At 37.1% G+C, this 17,779-nt stretch overlaps 1 protein-coding gene across 3 annotated transcripts in view; it reads right to left on the reverse strand.

Moving 5' to 3' along the window:
• Window positions 1-17,779, reverse strand: part of GABBR2 (gamma-aminobutyric acid type B receptor subunit 2) — a 454,845-nt gene that overhangs the window by 271,358 nt on the left and 165,708 nt on the right. For all 3 annotated transcript variants that reach the window (XM_061351451.1, XM_061351452.1, XM_061351453.1), the window contains one exon: window positions 7,815-7,985. In XM_061351451.1, coding sequence (XP_061207435.1) covers window positions 7,815-7,985 — 171 coding nt within the window. The remainder of the gene's footprint in view (window positions 1-7,814; window positions 7,986-17,779) is intronic.

Genomic DNA, 17,779 nt, shown 5'->3' on the forward strand with positions numbered 1-17,779 from the left:
CCCATTTCCTGTCCTATAATTGTATAACTTTCCCATAATCTCATGGCCTCTAAATATTTATCAGAACTCAGAAGAACCATGTTAAACCTAGTACTTCAGTAGTGTTCAAAACCTCTAGAAGTCCCACTGTAACTTTGACAACTCCTCCTTATTTAATTTTCATTACATTGTCACAATTTTTGCAAAACAGGAAGAGAATTCACCATATAAGCACTGTTTCCTGGCAAAGTAGAAATGCCTCCATCCACTACATGCCCCACTCCCTCCTGGAGGTGAACAAACATCTCAAAGCCAAAAAAACCTGTTTTCATAATGGTTTTCACACTCTCACAATGCAAAATCTGCACTTTGCACTTTGAGAGATATCCAATAACTCTCCAAGAAAGTTAAGGTCCTTCTTTTCCAAAGGGTATGAGAACTACAAGGGAAGCTATAACCACAGAACCTGAGTCACCTTTCAAACGGAAGATTACCTTTGGACAGATGAGCTGATTCATGACACAGTAGAATGACTGCTAAGAACGTGTGCAACAGAGAAGGCAGAAACTTGGGTGGGCAGCTGCAGGGGGAGGACTGCCCCTTTCATCAGCAGTCTGCATCAAAAGTGGAGTAAATAAAACATGGAACTGCACTGGAAGCCTAACTGTATGGGGATCAATCTGCCTGCTCCACACAAATGAACAAAAGAGTGGCCAGATGTTAACAGCTTAAATTCTTACTTCTCTGGGAGGCTGTCTGCCTGAGACATATGCTACAGAGTGATTCACACTACTGTTTCGCTAAAGATCCCCAGTACAACACTGTAACACAGATAATCAGAGGACAAATGGCATTGCACTAACGACACAACAGATACATTCAAGGGATGACTGGGAATATGTGAAATTTCCTTAGAATTTGGACCCTTTCTTCTTTTTCTATAGAGTGAATTATTAACATGAAAAGAAGGCAGAATTGTGACTGTGTGACACTACATCATACGTTCTCCTACATTTCTAGATTTGATGTCCAAGAAGGTTGACTGATGTCTTTTCTTAAACCCTTTTCTTAGGGAAAAGGTATTTCCAGATTCCATTTTTTACATCAGTAATTCACAGCTTTGAAGTATATATCCGAGCTTGCTGAAAATTTGTTTTTGTTTTTCTTTTAAACCAGCGAAAGAAAAATAAGAAACCTCTGTGTTTAATACAGAATATATTTCAACAAATGCTTAAAGGATATTTCAGGTCATATCAAGGCATCTCAAGCAACCTACACAAATGAGAAGAATAGACTGTGTCAATAACTATTCAGTAATGACGACAAAATTTACAACTTTTGCCTCATAAACTGGGCAGAAGTTACCTGTTTGTTTTGCCCTGACTATAGAAATCTATGTTAGGAAAAGATTGCTCTTTCCCCAAAAGCAGATGAGCACAAGAAGATAGGAGAAATTCCTGGGTGGGACCAGGAAAGGAAAGATCTAGCAGAAATTTTCATTTCCTTTAGAGACAAAAATATGAACCAGTAAAAAGAATTTGAAAGGTGCTGCTGAAGGAATGAAATGATACAGAAAACAAGCAAAAAGATGGAAAGAGTACAGGAGGAAGACACAGCATGTTGAAAAAGTAAGACACAGTAAGAAAGGATTGTTAGGGAAAGTTCTACAGTTAAGCAATTATCTTTGTAATGTCGCAGTTCTCCTGCTCTCGTTCTTTTCTCTCCATGTATCTTCCCATATTTTTTCTTTTACTGCCTCCTATCTCTCATATGTGTTATTTTCTGCCTCTCTTTTCTACTCCTCTGCTCTCAGAAAAGAAGGTGCAGGGGTCCTTCTAGGATTAAATCACTGGGCACTATGCAGAGCTTCCAGCTTAAATATTGCTGTTACCTGGTAAATTATATCCTTCCAAGCTCATTCTTGAAGGAAAAGTACCATTTTTCTTGCTGCATTAATACCTGTTAGCAACTGCAATGGAGAGTGCAAATCTCTGTTCTGTCTTTTCTCAGAAGCCAAGCCTGAGAAGTCAGGGTGTAATCACACCTTGGGAGTCTCCCCAGGGCAGTGGTGGAGTCACCGCCCTGGAAGCATTCAAAAACCATGTAGATGAGGCTCTTAGTGACATGGTTTAGTTGTGGCCTTGGCAGTCCCGGGGTAATGGTTGGACTTCATGAGCTTATGGGTCTTTTCCAACCTAGCTGATTCTACAATTCTATAATGCATACCTACATCCATCAAGCACTGGTCATATTCTGGCTGAAATTTGAAAGGTCACCAGACATTGAATTTCTTTTCCCTGCCTAATTTCTCCCAAACCCTCAGTAAATCTCTCACTGCATCTGCTTATCCAATGAATTAACTGATTGCTAACTCAGATCCTAGTTCACAGACTCCAAAGAGAGAGAACAAAGATACAATAAGAAACATCATCAGGAACTATAGTGATAGGAAAAGAGGAAAAGAGGTAACAGGTTCAAACTTAAACAGGGGAAGTTTAGGTTAGATATAAGGAAGAAGCTCTTTACTGTGTGGGTGGTGAGACACTGGAATGAGTTGTCCAAGAAAGCGATGAATGATCCATCCCTGGCAGTGTTCAAGGCCAAGTTGGACAGAGCTTTGGGTGACATGGCTTAGTGTGAGATGTCCCTGTGCATGGCAGGGGGGCTGGAACCTTTCCAACCCAAACCATTCTGTGATTCTAGATTAATAAGATCTCTACCCTGCTTTCTCTACAGGTCTAGACATATACTATGCTGAGAAAGCTTGTTTACTAGCTGCTTTTCTTTGGAACAATTTTATTTTTTCCAGTATTACATTTCTGGGGATGAGAATTGGAATTTATAGGTGCTAAATGTTTTTAACATGGGTAAAAAGGACCCCGAGGTCCTGCTGATTTTGAAGTAGATATCGGTGCACAAAATGCAGCACAACCTTAAGAAATCCTGAGTGTTAATCATGTCAGCCAGAAAAAGTGCTATTTTGTCCACTTACAAGGGTTTTTTCTCTTTAGTTTTTGTCACCAAAGTACTTTTAGGTTATTAAACTCAATAAAGATCATCAGAGAGTCACAAGAGAGAAAATTTTATCTTTTATTTTTCGTATTGTTAATCTATTTCATTAGCTTACTGCACACTTCTCATTTCTTCTGACTTTTTGAAATGCCACCTACACTGATAAAATTGCATTAGGAGTTCTCAATAGTTCCAGGAAGAAGCAGAGAAATCACATAGAGAGATGACTATTAAGAAGTAGAGAAAAACAGTCACTTGAGACGATCAGTATTTAATTTATTTTAAAAACAATCCCAGACAAGATACTCAGTGGGAGGGAAATACATATTTTTAAAAATCTAGAAATAGCATGAATATGCCACCAAATATGAGGAAAAAATACAGTTTCACTGAATTTTAATGCAAGAGGGAGCAAAGAGAAACTGAAGCCAGCCTAGAGGAAGTGTCCTATCAAAACAGAGAATCCTTCTTGTTGTACCAGTGAAATCAAGTGCCAACTTTCAGTTTGCAGCATGGCATGAACAAAAAAAAGTGCATAAATAAATAAGCAACGTGCAGAAAAGAGCAGTAAAATACTGAAGTAAGGCAAACTAGAATTACTAATTAGGAAATACAGCATTATCTGAAAAAAAGTAAATAATTATGCAATTTTCTGTTTCACAGTCATATTTTGAAGGCTTCAGATCTTCTATAATACTGGTGACTCCCAACAATTTCGAGTTATTCACAGTTAAGTATGACTGTTTTCATGACTCTTACCACTGAAACATTAAACACAACAGGAGTGTTGCTTGTTTTGCCTAAGTCAAAATACAATCCCAAACAGGTAGTGCTAGACAACAACAAAATTGGACATACTGGTTGCTGCATAATTTTCAACCAGCTGAAAGTTCATCAGGGAACTAGAAACAGGACATGGTCAGGACTTTTCCAAGAACTGTGTATGCAACAGCTATAATTCTTCAGGGATGACAAATATTAAAGCTAGCCTTGCTTTGAGCAGCAGGTTGGACCAGGCAACCTCCTGAGGTCTCTTCCAAACTAAATCATTCTATGATTACATGCCATAGCAAATACTTAAAGCTGAAAATCGTGAATATATTTTGTAACCTCATTAACAAATCTTTGCCACAGAATTAACCAACAAGAGTCTTCTCCCAGAGGATGAGAGCAGAGCACAGCAAGCCACAAAATATAAGACACAGGAGCAGAATAGGCATGAATTTGTCCTAGTTAAGTAACAGGATGTATATTACCCTTATACCAGGATGACTTATACAATTTAAAAAATAATCCAATAGAAGAGACCATTGATTTCAGGTCACTTGAAAAGCCATAATCCTTGGGATTCTCCCAAGAAAGGAACCTTCAATACATCTAGATATAAGATACATAGGTATCAGCATCATATATATATACTGGCTTTGTGCTTTAAGAACTGAAAGCATGCTGGCATAAACTTCTCCATTCTCTCTACACACATTTTGTCTCCCTCAGTTACCTGGAGAATAAGGAAGATAAATTTTTTTTTTATAAGAAAGAGGTTTTTCCACCAGTGAAAGGAAATGTATGATTGTGATAACACAAAGCCTCTGCAGGAAGGGTTCCCAAGGGAAATGGCTAAAATAGAAGCAAGAAATTCATTGATATTTTGGCTCCAGAGATAAACTGGAGTAAGAATGACAATCCAAGCGACTGAGGCAACTGTCACATTACAAAGCAAGGTAAACCAAAAGAAACAGCTTTATGACTTTCAGAGGTAGATACCTTGCAGACAAGTTAGGTGAGCTTTAATTATCAACATATAAGATCCTAGTAAAAAATGCAGAGAGACAAGACACAATGATCCAGCTAAAGAAAAAAAGTGATCAGCCCCCAAAACAACAGAAGTTAGATGGCAGCTGAAGGATGCAATTGGAGTTCCTGTTGACTAAACTCTATGAAGTCTTCTTTATATAGCATGAAGAAGGCAATATCTATGCCTACGTGTGTTTAGGTGGAAGGTCATCTGGAGGAAATTAAGACAGAGATCTGCCAAACTGATACAGTCTTTCTGTGTGGGACTTCCACCCATGCCTTTAGTCCTGTATTTTCAGTCTCTGCCATGGACCTGCCCAGCTATCATTATACCTGAACCTGACCTGTGAAATGATTTCCCAGCTTGGCCCTGGACCTGCCTCATTGCCATGGACTTACTTGCCTGACAGTCTGCACCCTTGTCTGAGCCTGGCCTTGAACTCTGGGCCTGCCTTTCCCCTTTGCAGTGAAGCTGGGCCATCTGGCCAGCCATCACATGTGCCCCTCCACTGCTGCTGGCTCCCATCCCTGACTGCTCCTAGACAGACAATTAATTATTTCCTCCAGTTTTTCCTGTGGTTTCACATGGAATGGATAAAGTCTGCATGGAGCTGAAAAAGGAAATGAGGAGCTGTAATAATTTCAAAGGCTCAGGATTCAAAACACTCTACAAAAATCACCTGATCTCAAGGAAGTTTTAACTAGATCTTTCATTACCTGAAAGCTTTAATGAATCACACTAAATTGAGTTTGTAGTCTGACACAGACAGTTGCTTACATTTCAAGAGAAATTGAAAGACTTTGAAAACGAGTGTATTACTCTAGCAAATCCTCGAAAGCTTCAGTTTTAACATTTCCTAAGTGATTCCAACAGACATGAAGTCCATCCTGCCCCAAAGGCAAACCACGAATTCCTATGTTGCACTTATTTAGCCTTATCTTAGCAAACCCTATGTGATGTTCAACAACCTATCCGGTCTATTCCACTGTTTCCCACATTTAATCTTTCGCATAAACATGTTTCTAGATTACTGAACTTTTTTATAGACATCTCTCATTAATTCCTTCTCAAAGACAATACTAGACCTGATGTTCCAAAGTACCTCTAATGAGCATTAATTATTGTTAACATTTAGTCTGTGTATCATAAGTGTCAATATTGCATTATACCAGGGGTGGTCAAATGAGACCTGCTTTCTTTCTACTTTCTACAGTAGGTCAAGCAGTTTGAACTTCTTGACCCTTATTCAGTTTGCAGTTCATTGTGTTGCTTCCCACATGTTTCTCTGGAGATGTGCTGCCTAGATAGCCGTGTTGCAATTTTTAACTTAGCATATTAATTATATTGAAACCTGTCTCTACTTTTCAAGATCATCCTGAAACCTAATCCTGTCCTCTGCAAAGTGCTTGAAGCTTTTCCCTACTAGGTATCAACTGCAGATTTAATAAACATTTTCTCTATCCCAGTATCTAAAGAAAACCTCATCTTTCTAGAGAACACCACTTGACAGCATCTCATCCTTCTTGTTCGACAGCAAACCACTGATAACTATTCTTTGAAATTATAATTCCAAGACAAAGAAAGATAAAACATATCATAGTTTTGGGTGACTTTTTCCTTCAGCATTTGTTTTAAAAACTAATATTCAACATATCTCATGTCAGTTAACCTTGGTGGCAGAAAGACTGGTTAGAGACTGTTCTTACAGAGTCTTCAATATTAAGTTTCCTTACTTTTATTTAGGAATACCTTTAACATTTTTATAAGTCATAAAACATCACACTTATCACCTATGCCATCTCTTTGAAACCTGTTATCTTGTCATAGAGGGAAATCAGATTGCTATACAGGATTTATTCTTGACAAATCAGTTTTGGCCACTGCTTAGCATCTTTTTGTCTTCTAGGTGATTCCAAATAGATTATCTGCCCAAATGTCTTTCCAGGAATTAAATTCATCTTGACTAGTCTATAATTCCCTTGGTCTTTATGTGTTTTTTGGAAAGACAGACACAAAGCTTTCTTCCTTCCCCCTGCAATTCATCTCCTTTTTGTCCTTTAATTCTCAAAGCCCATAAGGGAAGGTTCCAAGATTTCTTAAGTACATTATGACAAACTAATTATGCCAGATGTTTTGAAAATATCTTGCTCATCTAAGCAATTGGCAACCTGTTCTTACCCCTCTTCGCTAGTTTAATTATGCCAGTCTTCAGAACACAGCCATCTTTTTTAATGAAAGCTAAGAAAAACAAAACAAAACAAAACAAAACCCACCACCAAAAAAAAAAAAAAAACAGCAAAAAACCAAAAACCTACAAGCAAGAAACTGGTATGCTTCTGTTAGTTAGCCTATTAATGGGCAAAACTCTTTCCTTTGTCTTGCTTCATTTAATTACTTCTAGGATCTTTTAACTACTCCATTGTTAAAAACATGCTTAAAGCACTTGGCCCATACATTATTGTCATTTCTATGATCAAAATGTTGTGCAGGGTCAAACTCAGAGTATTTGGAGGGTACATAGTATTTGGTCTTATCAATTCTTAGGGTTTCGGTCATTTCTCTCTCAGTAAACTCCTCCAATATTTTCAGCCATAGACTTACCAGACTTTGCTCCCCAGTGTTCAGACTGATGCTTATAATATATCAGAGTGCAAAAGGAACACGATGAAATTAGACTCATTCTCTTTTAAGTGAACCAGTGTTAGGGTACAAGACTCCTTCAAAATCATACACTTTGGCAAGTCACAAAAACATGATTATTTTGCACTTCAGTGCAATGATCATGGGTGTTGGAAAACAGACAAGGAAAAGCATGGGTAATCTTTATTACAAACAGTCAAATATTCCCCAGAAGGGAATTAAGTGTATTCAGTACAGTGAATGTGACCGAGTAAGACAAAGCCAAACACCACTGAAACAGTGTGTCTGTTTCTTTTTACTTAATTGCCATCAACAAAGAAACCAGCTCCTTGGAAGTCTGATATTAGTAGCTCTCTTTGTATAGTGGAAATTATGCAAGCCTTACCTCAGAGAACCTTTGTACATCCTGAGTTAAAGTTCCTACTCTCTTCCACTGATAATATTTGAGTAACTTCAAAATTGCTGGATTCACTGCATTATCAGATGGCACTGTCCGGAAGAAATAAGGATATTTTTTCTTATCAGCCAACTCTGGGGTTGTTGCTGCAAATGAGAGCTGAAAAAAAATGAAACAACAAAAAAAATGAAAGTCACCATAAGTCATCTAGCAGCCAGAAGAAAAACTGTTCTTCTCAATGCAACAAAACACAATCCACACATTACGGTCATGCAGAGAATTTTCATCATCATACAGTTTGGGAGTGCTACAAGCACCATTTACTCATTTACTTTTAAAGGGATTTTTGGAATATCTTAGCCCTACAAAACACCTGCTACAAAATTAACCTAGGGGATGTTCAAAGTCAGGGGTGTAAAATCTTCTGTTTGAGATCACGCATCTTAGAGCACAAAGCAAGAAGCTCTAAGGGAATAAAACTCTATGATGACCTTACCAGCTTCCTTCCACATTCTCTTCATAAAAGTTGAGAATAGCTCTAGGGGGATATTCTCAAACTCTTATATATCTATCTTTAAATTAGAGGACGAACCTCTAGTAGCACTTTTTTCCTATCTTCAAATGATAAAACTGCCCCAGGTAGCAGAAAAAGAGAAAATAATAATGGCAGCCAAGGCTCCAGCTGAGAATTTTATCTGGCTCCCAGTTTCCTCCACTGAAGCAGGCCCCTGTGACCTGTGTCATCAAAGGGAACTCAGTGGTTAATTGTACATGTCTGAAAACATGAGAATTTGTACATGGTTTGAAAATGCTTATAATTAAAGAAAAGATAAATCTCTCAACACACACATACAAGCACAAAACCAAACTGAAAACTTCACTGAATTCTTCTGCCCAAGTTAAAGGCAGTATATCTTTGTCAATGTTTTTCAGGCAGTGTCAGGAAGAGAATGACTGAATATTCACTTTTTGAAAATACTCCTGTTCCAAAGACACTTGTGGTTGTTCCATCCAGTATTTTTAGGTTACTAGGAATATGTTTCCCAAGTGGGTTTTTTTCAGCTCTGGATAGCAGTTGAGGGTTTTTTCTAAGTACTGATTTAATGCAAATTGGTGTGACTGTCCACAAATGATATCCTTAATGCAGTTATATTAAGTCTGTCCAACTCAATAGAGAGTCAGAAATGCAAGCAAATTCAAGACTATATAAGTACATACAACCGTAGTATTAGCATATACGCTATACACATTTTCTTCAATCAACCATTCAGTATATTTGGGATAGATACTCTTTTAAAATTCCAAATAGACAAGTTTAATCTGCAATAACAGTTCTAACCTTTTCTTCATCTTATAAAGTATAGATTTAGCCTGGCAGAGGCAGGACTCATTCTCTGTTTGACAGTTTGCCCAGAGAAGTTGTGGCTGCCACAACCCTGAAGTGCTCAAGGGCAGCTAGATGGGATTTTGAGCAACCTGGTCTAGTGGGAGGTCTCTCTGCTGTGGCAGGGGGTTAGAACTATGTGATCTTTAAGGTCCCTTCGAACCCAAACCATTCTATTATTTTATGATTTTAGACTCAACAAAAAACATATTGCATTGCTATAACCACCTGAATATAATTTGGTTTCCAGATTAAAAACCCTGTTATCCAAACAACTTAAAGTGTGCGTAACTGGAGAGTTTATACTATACTATTGAAAAAGAGATTCTTTCTGTTCACGAATCAACAGCTAGAGAATATTTTTTAAGACATTCTACTGCTATGTAATTCCAAGCTAAAGCACTTTTAGTAAAGCAACTGCTCTTTTACTAGATTTTATGAAAAAAAAAAAAAAGTGCAATATGAGGTACTGTAATACCGTCTTCTTGATTTTCCAAAACCATATTGGTTGGCTCACTTAGAGTTTTATAACATTCAGTATTAAGCAAAGAGTTTGCAAAGAGTCAGTTTCAAGAGAAAAAGAATGAAGGTCTGCCAGGTAGACTTAGCCAGCTTTTCTGTCTAGCCTTTTAACGCTGAACTCCATGTACCCATTGACCAGTGAAAGTGGACACAAGGACCTCTATCTGTAATAAAGAAGACTTTAGAAACCCACCATGAAGAGGAACGTCTCTCAGCAGCCTGGTGACTGCAAAGGACTTGCTTTTCAAGTTATTATGGTTTTGGATCAAATGTAATTTGATTGTTTCTTAAGAAAAAGAAGTAAGGAGCGATGCTGAAATAACAATAGTGACAAGTAACGTCATAAAGGTTCACCTAACTCAGGTTTACAGATTGAACAGTAATTTTTTCTTATCAGAAGTACAAAAAGCCTTAGTAATGAAGAGCATCTCTGTATCTGTGAGCTGGCTTTAGGATGAAGATCTGTGATATAAGCAAGGCAATTCAGATCCATCCTTTGATGTTTTAGTGGCTTAAAGTACCTAAATTAGTATTTTAATTGCCCAAGTTTCCTTGGGAAACAGTGAAGCAAAACCTTACCTCTTCTCATTGATTAAAGAAAGATGAAGAAGACTCATAACTTAGATTTCTGAGCCACGTAAAGTGAAATGAGTTGAAACCAGATTTATGCGTAATACTAATGGCACCTGAATTACAAAAGAACATTCTTTATTTTCTTTTTCAAGGAAGGTTTTATTAAAATATAAAATGGGAAAAATTCATCCTCAAGCAATTCTTGGAATGTAGGTTATGTTCAGAGGCCTTTCTTTCAAGTATCACATATACCACGGTTGATCTCATTCTGCATCACTTTGTCATATTAATAAGAAACTCATGAGAGATGGACAGATAACCTAAAATAGTTATGTCAGTCCTTGCCTTTTTTTTTTTTTTTCTCCTTTCTCACAGAAGTTAGGTCATCGAAAATATTGAACTTTTCACAAAATTGTCCCTATGACAGTTTGGAGACATGCAATGAACTTAAAAAATCATCAGCACTCAGTATTCTGCTTTGAGAAGAAAGAAGGAGAAGAAAAAAACTCATCATATTTCTTAAAATGATAATGAAAGACAAAAAAAAGGTGGTTTGTTTTTTTTTTTTTAATTTACATAAAATAGAGGACACAGTGGACATATACCAGGTAATATATCAAACTGTGTGTGTGCTGTTTGTGTATATGCATATGCATAAGCATAAGCAAACTGGCTTCCTGCATGTGTGTACACAGATCTATAGAAAAATTTATAATATACATATTATAGATATCTATCAGTTTGAATACTGTCACAAAAACTGAAGCTTTTTCTCAGGTTACCCCTGAGAAATCTCTCTTTAAAACATCTGCTTACAGCTGGATACAATTTGTATACACTATGACTCACATGGAGATTTTGGAGATTAAACAGTTTAAAACTTTTAAATGGAAAATAAGCTTTACCTTTTCAAGTAAGAATATTAACTGTACTACAAAAAGAGAAACAAATAGACAAGGTATTCAAAAATGAAAGTTTATTTCTTCATAAAAGGTATAATTTAGTGAAATCTCTGTTGCCTTAATATCACTATTAAGTCTGTTAAAATTCTGAAATGAAATACGAAATATTTTAACAGCAAAAATGCACTGTTTGTGACTTTTAAATTGTTCTTACTGTTTGTGTGATCACTATATAAGTGGATTATAGTTAGCAGAATTTCATCAGAGTGCATTTTGTCTGCACATGTTAAAGAAAAACAAGAATGTCAATGCATACAGTCAATATAAAAGGGATCAGTGCAAAAGACTTCCGAGTACTTCACCTGAAGTTACTTATGCAATGTTTAGCTTACCATGGCATTCTCCCTGTAATATGCTACACAGACCATGCAGGAGCAAAATCACAGCTAACTAGAAAGGTCCATAAAGCCCACTGAAGTTAGTGCCAGAATTTCCACTAACTTAGAATCCAGATTTCAAGCCTGTTATCTGAGTACCTGGAAATCAGATCTAGTTAATGAGATTTAACTACACTAGTATAATTTTAACTCTGTAAGTCATTGTGACATTTTGCAGTATGTCTAGACTCAGATCTGTAGTCTTGCAGATTCTTCTGTTCGAAGGATAAATGGATGGCTGGCTAAACAGTGAGCTGAGCAGTTGTGCTTCATTTCTAGAAAAGAAGAAGCAGAGCAGAAACACAGCTAATGGCTTTATCCTACTCTGTGAATAGAAAGGAAGCAATTAATAACAGTTCTGGAATGGGTCCAAAGCAAAATAATTCAGGATATGGTGTGACTTAGAAAACAACAAAAGATTAAAAGTGATGTGGAAAGGACTCAATAACATTGTGTGTGTAGAAGAATGCCTTAACGGTAAAGAATTATGAAGTCATAAAATGTAGGATATTTTTGTACTAAAAAAAAAGAAATTATCCAAAATTGAAAAAGACAATGAGACAGATTTTACTTTAGAAAACAAACACACACAAACAAACAAAAAAAAAAAACACAAATCCACAACAAAAAACAAATGCAAACAACCAACCAAGCATTATTCCACAGAAGTCAAGGAAATTTCTTTAGCTCCACACTGAGAGTGAAAGTAGAATGTGATAATAGAGAGGACAGCAGGGAGACAGTGTGATAAAACTATTATAAGAAATGCTTCAGCCTATTATGACAGATGGCCAGGCTAAGGAATTTGAACTGGTGGACTTTGCTGAAAAGCTGAAAAATATACAGAAGGATTTTATTAAAGTGTTGAGGGGTTTTTTTGTTTGTTTGTTTTGTTTTGTTTTTGGTTGGTTGGTTGTTTGGTTTTTTTTTTGTTGTTGTTGTTGTTTCCATGTACATGCTTGGATCAATCAGATTTTCTTCAGAAAGATGATACTTTTTGAAAAAGGAAAATCTTAATTTTGCTGTAAATCCATAGTTTCATGGAAGGGACAGCAGACAAAGTGAGATGGAAAGAATAAAACTATGCTAAAGTGTAGAAAAGAACAATTTTGCAGAAGGGGAGTAAAAGCTCTATAACCCTGTATTAAGCTGAAATTAGGTGTGGCAGATTAAACTAAGAACTAGTCTATAGTGCTTTCCAGTTAAAGCAAGAGTGCTCCCATTTGAGGAAGTAACAGTGAAAGAAAGACATTATAGAAGCAGGAAGGGTTAGGTGATAAGAAAATGGGATGCAACACTAATGAAATCAGTGAGAAAGACGAGGAGTTCTGAAACAGAGGATGGGTATTTAGAAAGCTGAAACAAAATTAGAAAAGGAAGGAACGTTATATACATAGTGTATCTATGGCCTGTAGAAGTCCAAGCAGTCGGAAGCTGGAGGGCTGAAGGCACACTGCTGCCTCATGAACTGTAGAGGGAAGGGAAACCACCAGAAATGGCAGACAGTCTTCTGGTATTTGGTTGTTTTATTACCTCTAGGAAGCATTTATGTGCAAGTTTTCACACCGTGATGGTGCACAGAGGCTTGGAAAAATAAGCAAGCAGAACTATCCCTGGGATAAACAGTCACTCTCATCTAAGGCAACAGGTCTGCTCAGGAGCCACATTTATTTAAGACTGTATTAGCTAAACCTAAATCAATAACAGAAACCCTTAGCAAACCTGTAGGTCTGTCAAACCAGTTGGGCAGGAAACCGCACTCTCCTCATAAGGCAGAGTGGCCCTTCGAGCAGGCTAGAGGATCAGAAACACCTCTCTCCCACAGCAAACTCCCCAGCAGCTCAAAGGAGGCACCTGCCATCTGGCAGAAGGTACTAGAGCATCTGGATTTGTCAATCCCACACTGAGAATGAGGTGTCACTCTCCCCACTTGTCTCTCTCTCCAAAGGAGAAGGCTATGGAAAAAAAAAGGTACACTCTGCATTTGTGGAGTGCTATAAGTTTGGGGGGCATAGTGCGTGGGGAGAAGCACCTTAAGTAACAGGGTAATCTCCCTTTAATAAAATGTCATCTGTTGTGACAACTGTTTCATGTTTGCAGGTAGAGAGAATTATATTACTGAGCGCCAGAGGGATTAGCTTAATTTTCCTAGGCGTCTGCATTGTGGCTTGTACAAGTATATTAATAATGGTCCCTAGAAATTCAAACCAGCCCCTAGCTGCTGCAAAACTAGTCTTGATGGAGGATTTCTTATATATGGCAGATATCACCTGTATTTCCTGTAGCTTTTCTAGAAAGCTAGATTTTTCTGATAAATCAGCGCTACTAAACATGAGAGACACTCCTGATTCAATTGGTGGTATGAACTATTATCATTGTAACTAAGATACGAAGCAATATTTTCTGTGAAAAAGGCAAATATAAATAATTAATTCCAAAATGAAGGCAGAATGTCATAAAGCTCTACTGAAAATACTCTTACAATGGCATAGGATTGCACCCATATAAACTTGCCATAGGAAAATAACAAGGACGAAACTCAGGAAGAGGATAATTTGAAGCAATGTGTACTTATGACATACACCATTCCTTTGTGTGCCTTGCCAGGAGCTCTAGTGCTTTGACAAGCCTGTGCCAACAATAATAATACTCGAGAGTGGACACGTGATGACTTGATGGTCCCAGGAGCTACAAGGACCAGAATGGCAACTAATGAATAACAAACGCTTAAAGAGATTTGCCTACTGCAACTCTTGAGACAGCATTAGATGATGTCGCATACAAGTTAAACAATATACTCTTAACTCAGAGACAAAGATCACAGCATAACAATTAAATTACATTTTTATTTGAATAGTAATTGATGTTTTGTAATAAATATTAAAATACACAAAATATAAAAATCTAAGTTAAATGTTAATTCACTACTTAAAGTTTAACAGTAACCTTAGTATAGAAGCCAACTTGCCCAGGTGTGCAGAACTACCACTGACCTTGATCTTACCACTAGTCTAGTTATGAATAAATTTTAATACAATAACAGTACTTGGAATAGGAAAATAGCAACGTAAAATTGAGAAGAATATTAAAGAGAACCTTAAAAAATACATGATAGTATGAGAAGTATCAAAGTGATATATTACACTGCTCCTTCCCATCCCAATGCACAAATGTATCATCTACTTTTAATGGATGATTTAGAGAAAAGGTATGTGAAAATAACATTGCAAAGGTGGTCAAAACCACCTATCTTTTTGGAAAATATTTCAACACAAGAAGCTAAATGAAACAATTTCATTGACAGAAGTTCTGCATAGATCTTCAAAGAGACTGAAAGCAACACAGTAATAAGGATCAAGAAATGAAGATAAGTTTCTTGAGAATCTGCACGCACAGCTGCTGGTGTGAAGAGTGTCTGTATATAGACAGTAAATTAGCTGGTTTTGAACCAGACCTACGAACCAAGTGGCAAGCTGTACTCTGATCCTGACCCCTAAATAGAACAGGTAACACGCTAACATGAATTGAACAAAAAAAGAAGAGGGACTAAAGAAGAAACACTAAGAAGAAATTATACTTTTCCAGCAGTGGTAAATCAGGTACCCTTTTACCTGTCATAAACACTTTTAAATATTTACTTGAATGAAAGCTCTGGAGACTCCACTATACTTACATTCAGAAGAGTTTATGGGATTGGACAAACTTCAGTGCTATAACAAATACAACTAATGATCATTGAAAAAATGTTCTGTTAACTCTGTATGGGCTTTCATTATGACACTTGCAAGAGCAAAATGGAAGTCTGGGAGAATATGTATGATGGCTTACTAGCTGGGTCATGGGCAGTATGCCTCAACCAAATGGGAACCATAAAAATTCACATTGTATTAAGTACACTGGACAAGAATGGATCTTGTGCACGAACATCCCTTTCATCACCCATAACACATTACCCATCTGATTAGAGCTACTGTTCCTTTTAAAAATCAGATGTTTCGCCAAATATTCCTGCCCAATATCATCTGCCGTTACCTTCATTAATTCTGTGTCTGAAATTGCTTCCACTGACTGTCTTTTGGCACCTGTGAGTTTCCAGAAAAAGCACTTCCAGCTGGTCTCAAGGTTGGAAGGCACCCGCCTCCACACTGATGGCATTCCAGTGAACTAATCCAATCACAATAAGACTGATATTCAGCTGCATGCTGCTCTAGAGACATTTCAGGAAGCAATTCTGGCTACTGAATGAATCAATATTTTTGGGGATGGAAAATGATTTGGATAAAATAAAATCCATATGAGGAGTACTTCAGATAAAAAATGTGTGCCTATTGGAAAGGAACATCCAGCCCTGTTTGCTCCCTGCTTGAGTAGCCTTACCTACTCCCAACACGACTCAGTAGGAACTACAGGTGTCTGAATGCAAGAAGTAAAAACCAAGCGAGAGTTTGGTCTTTTGGTGTTAAAATGCTCTACTCTAATAAAGTCCGTGGGCGATGTTGAAGAGTAGTGATTGAATTGTTCATCAGTTGAGGGCTTTTTATTGTCTTCAAGCAATTGAGAGGATACATACTAGCTAAAAATTGTAGCAGATGTGCTGAAAAAAAAAATGAAGAAAATTATCTAGACATTAGTATTACTGCTTCACCTGCCTCTTGGGCTGAAAGATTAAAATATCCACCCATCTGTTCATACCAGCCAGAGCCTACATTTAAGAATTTCTTAGGAAAAAAAAAAAAAAAAGAAATGTTAAATGAATTCCTAGAACAACTTTTCAGGTGAACAGAAAATAGAACAGTTATTAGTGTTCAGAGAAGATAAAACTTACAGATCAAATCCAAGTCATGGGATCCACTGTAAGGTCTAATAAATACTGCCTAACAAACTTAATGCATCCAACTTACTCCTGAGATGTGCCAAGGAAGTATATCGTGAAGTTATGGAGTGTGTCCTTCAATTCAGTGCAACCAGTACTTGATAGAGACTACGATTTATTGTTTCTGTAGGTAGCCAGCTGAACAGCAGGTAGAATGATCTCATACAGATTACCCCATCCGAAAGTAAAAGTTCAGCATTGAGCTTAATGTGATTCTTTCAGTATTAATGGAAAATAAACAACTGCTATCCCCTTTTCATTGCTCTATTTCTTCTGACCACACATTTAGAAAAGGTCTATCACAGTCTGAAGCAGACGGCCAAAAACAACAAAAAAAAATATACTTAAGGAATAACCATGGCAATTCTTAATTCCTTTTTCACTCTCCAGAAAATATTTTCAGATCCATGTTGGGCACAAATCATTTACACCTAACACACATGTCCTGCTTACTGCTAGAGGTTGACCAGAATATTGAAATTAAATGGCAGATCTACAGAGTTGATGAAAAATTTGTTTTCATTTCCAAACTGAATAAAAGACAAAACCTTTTGAGCATTTTCATAAATAAAACTGCACTGCAAAAAAGGGCTGTATATCACTGTCTGTCACAGTCAGTTGCTTAGCATTTGGCTACTGGCCTGGATTAGACCAGAATTCAGCTTCAAATCCCAGCTCTGCTTCAGTCACAGCACTGTTGTTCAACCCAAATCAAGCAGAATCTCCTACACTCTTAACCTCTTCCTTACCTAGCCTCCTTGTCTTTTGCATATAACAGATCATCCTCAAAATTTAGTGAAAAATGACAACTTTGTAAAACATTTCACCTTTGATAAGAGAGGCTATATTGCCATTATCCATTAAAAATAAATAAATAAAAAAAATCTTTCCAGACCTATTCACAACAGAGTGTTCCTGGCTGGCTGCCAAAAGCTATTATCATTCTATAAGTATTGTTTTTTTGTCAGACTTCATTCAGCTAACACGTTAAAACTACAGCTGTTCTGTCTACATTTAGATTTTAAATATCGATTTTACTATTTTCCTCCCCTTCAAATGATGAAAAGGAGGGTAAAACTTCCCCAATACAAAGATACCTTAATTGTGCAATATGGGTGTGTCTTGTTCTTGTGAGCAAATGAACCCTGTACTCTAACGGAAATGGGCAGAATGACCATTGCTGAGATTTAAGATGAGAATTCTCCAGTTCTTCTGTAGAGTGTAGACCCTAATAGTGTACATTCCCAATAGTCCCAATTCTG

This window comes from Neopsephotus bourkii, unplaced genomic scaffold, assembly GCF_033783945.1.
Source record: "Neopsephotus bourkii isolate Nb327-2 ecotype Australia unplaced genomic scaffold, CSIRO-AGI_Nbou_v1 NB_591, whole genome shotgun sequence".
Lineage (NCBI taxonomy): Eukaryota > Metazoa > Chordata > Aves > Psittaciformes > Psittacidae > Neopsephotus > Neopsephotus bourkii.